The 3243-nt window shown below is 38.7% G+C and overlaps 1 protein-coding gene across 1 annotated transcript; it reads left to right on the forward strand.

The window, feature by feature from the left end:
* Positions 1 to 283: 283 nt before the first annotated feature.
* Positions 284 to 3039, forward strand: LOC103849347 (probable methyltransferase PMT18). Its single transcript, XM_009126124.3, has 5 exons — positions 284 to 1158; positions 1306 to 1516; positions 1607 to 1907; positions 2067 to 2534; positions 2653 to 3039. The coding sequence occupies exons 1-5, from the start codon at positions 439 to 441 to the stop codon at positions 2867 to 2869; spliced, it is 1917 nt and encodes a 638-aa protein (XP_009124372.1). The 5' UTR covers positions 284 to 438; the 3' UTR covers positions 2870 to 3039.
* Positions 3040 to 3243: the final 204 nt, after the last annotated feature.

Below are 3243 nucleotides of genomic sequence, written 5' to 3' on the forward strand. Positions count from 1 at the left end.
GGGGTTAACTTAAAATACTTACTATAATAAAACTAAATTCTAAAATTTCATGGGTCAGTTGACCCCCCAGCTCCCTCTTGCCACTGACTGTGTGTATGTACATGGCAGAACGAAAAATGAGGCTAGTCAGGCTCCAACTTTATCTCAAATTTTAATATTTTTTCCCTCTCTTTAGACCACATCTAATAAGTGTGCTTCTTGCCTTTTTGCTAAAGAATAGAGGCCAATTATAGGTTTTATAATAAATAATTAGCAAATATTTTTCTTTATCATTATTTTTTCCCTGATGGTGGATCCCTTATCCTCGTGTTTCGAGCTCCACTAACCTTTACGTACATTTTTTTTTTAACATTTTACTGAATTTAGCTTTTAGATTTACTAAAATCAGATAAAAGTTGCAAGTCTTTTGCTCATCTCTACAGAAACAAGACTCAAGAAATGGCGAAAGAGAACAATAGTCATCACCACGCAGAAGCAAAGAGAAAAAGACTCATTTGGATTCTCTGTGTAAGTGGATTCTGCATATTGTCTTACGTTCTTGGAGCTTGGCAAACCAACACACTCCCTTCTTCTTCCTCTGAGGTGTTCTCAAGAAAGGCATGTGAGACTCAGTCAAAACTTTCTACTTCTTCTGAAGATGAGGATGCGAGTCTCTCTTCTTCATCTTCCTTGTCCTCCTCTTCATCTTCAGAACCAGTTGAGTTAGATTTCGAAAGCCATCACAAACTCGAGCTCAAACAAAAGAACCAAACCATAAAGTATTTCGAGCCATGTGACATGTCTCTCAGCGAGTACACTCCATGCGAAGACCGAGAGAGAGGAAGAAGATTCGATAGGAACATGATGAAATACAGAGAGAGACACTGTCCTTCAAAAGATGAGCTGCTTTATTGTCTAATTCCTCCTCCGCCAAACTACAAGATTCCGTTCAAATGGCCTCAGAGCAGAGACTATGCTTGGTACGACAACATCCCACACAAGGAGCTAAGTATCGAGAAAGCAATACAAAATTGGATCCAAGTCGAAGGAGAACGATTTAGATTCCCTGGTGGTGGCACTGGCTTTCCACGTGGAGCTGATGCTTACATTGATGACATTTCTAGACTCATCCCTCTCACTGACGGAGCCATTAGAACAGCTATTGACACAGGATGTGGTGTAAGTTTCAACTTCTACCATCTTTGTAGAGCATCGTTTTTAATAAAGGGATCTTGTTAACAGGGTGTTCTTGCCATTTAAGGCATCTTCGATACATTGATGGTTAACTTCTTTTTTTGATTGATTCGATGTTGTTGGTTTGTATAGGTTGCAAGTTTCGGTGCCTACTTGTTGAAGAGGGATATTGTGGCTATGTCTTTTGCTCCAAGAGACACTCATGAAGCTCAGGTCCAGTTTGCGTTGGAACGTGGAGTTCCTGCTATTATAGGGATTATGGGATCAATAAGGCTTCCTTATCCGGCCAGAGCTTTTGATCTTGCTCACTGTTCTCGTTGTTTGATTCCCTGGTTTCAGAACGGTAATAAAATTTTCATTTAATTTTGTTTCTCATGTTTCTTGATTGTTTGTGGGAAACTTTAACCAAAAAAAAAAAGTGACCTGTGTGTAGATGGTTTGTACTTGACTGAAGTGGACCGAGTTTTAAGACCGGGGGGTTATTGGATTCTCTCCGGTCCACCGATTAACTGGAAGAAACACTGGAAAGGCTGGGAAAGAACGCAAGAGGATTTGAAACAAGAGCAAGATTCAATAGAAAATGCAGCAAGGAGTCTTTGTTGGAAGAAGGTTACAGAGAAGGGTGATTTTTCAATTTGGCAAAAGCCAATTAATCACATTGCGTGTAAGAAACTCAAACGAGCTCATAAATCTCCTCCAATATGCACCAAAGCAGTTCAACCTGATTTCGCTTGGTACACAATCTATCAACCCTCTCAATATTCAAAGACATACTCTATGTTTCGTCAAATATTAGTAAGCAGTTCAACTCAAAAGGAACGAGTAGAGAGGCAAATGTCCTTCACTGCAAGTGTGGGACACTTAAAACATAAATCTTGATGTATCTTTGACAGGTACAAAGAACTGGAATCTTGTGTAATGCCATTGCCAGAAGCAAACAGTCCAGATGAGTTTGCAGGAGGTGCTTTAGAGGATTGGCCGGACCGAGCTTTTGCGGTCCCGCCTAGGATTATCCAGGGAACTATACCCGAGATCAATGCTGAGAAATTTAAAGAAGACAATGAGGTGTGGAAGGAGAGAATAGCATATTACAAACAGATATTGCCAGAGCTTTCACGTGGAAGATTCAGGAACATTATGGACATGAATGCATACCTTGGTGGATTTGCTGCAGCAATTGTGAAATATCCATCTTGGGTTATGAATGTGGTTCCTGTGGATGCGGAGAAGCAAACGTTAGGTGCAATCTACGAGAGAGGATTTATAGGAACGTATCAAGATTGGTGTGAAGCATTCTCTACGTATCCAAGAACGTATGATCTTATTCACGCTGGTGGATTGTTCAGCATGTACGAGAATAGGTAAACACCTATTACTAGACTTTAATTATGTTTATATTTCTCTAAGTAAATATACAATATTAAGCATTAAATTAGACGTGAATGTTAATGTTCTTGTTGTTGTTGTTGATGATGAAAGGTGTGATGTGACGTTGATACTACTTGAGATGGATAGAATTCTAAGACCAGAAGGAACAGTTGTGTTTAGGGACACTGTGGAAATGTTAACGAAGATACAAAGTATAACCAATGGAATGAAGTGGACGAGTCGTATTATGGATCACGAGAAAGGTCCCTTTATCCCTGAAAAGATCCTTCTCGCTGTTAAATCCTACTGGACCGGTCCTTCCGCTTGAGCTTGATTCATCTTCTTGAACTATGTACTTTAATCTTCTACATCCTCTGTTTCTCATCCTTGGTTTGTTTGTTGGAAGAAAATTTATTGTCGACCCACCAAAAAGAAATTGGTTAAAACAATTTTCTATGATTATTGGGAAAATACAAAAGAGAAGAACATTTCATAGAATTTATATAGCTTATATTTTGAAAACGAGAAAGTGTTGAACTTTCTCTTTGGCTTGACCTTTAACTCTACCCACGCTAAACTCTTTTTATTGTGTTGTTCTCTGTTTTTTTTTGTTCCTTACATGACACTCTCTGTTTTCAATATCTAAACTATTAAGGCAGAAGTACAAATAATACTTACTCCTTAAAGTTGTACAAAAATTAC

This window comes from Brassica rapa, chromosome A09, assembly GCF_000309985.2.
Source record: "Brassica rapa cultivar Chiifu-401-42 chromosome A09, CAAS_Brap_v3.01, whole genome shotgun sequence".
Lineage (NCBI taxonomy): Eukaryota > Viridiplantae > Streptophyta > Magnoliopsida > Brassicales > Brassicaceae > Brassica > Brassica rapa.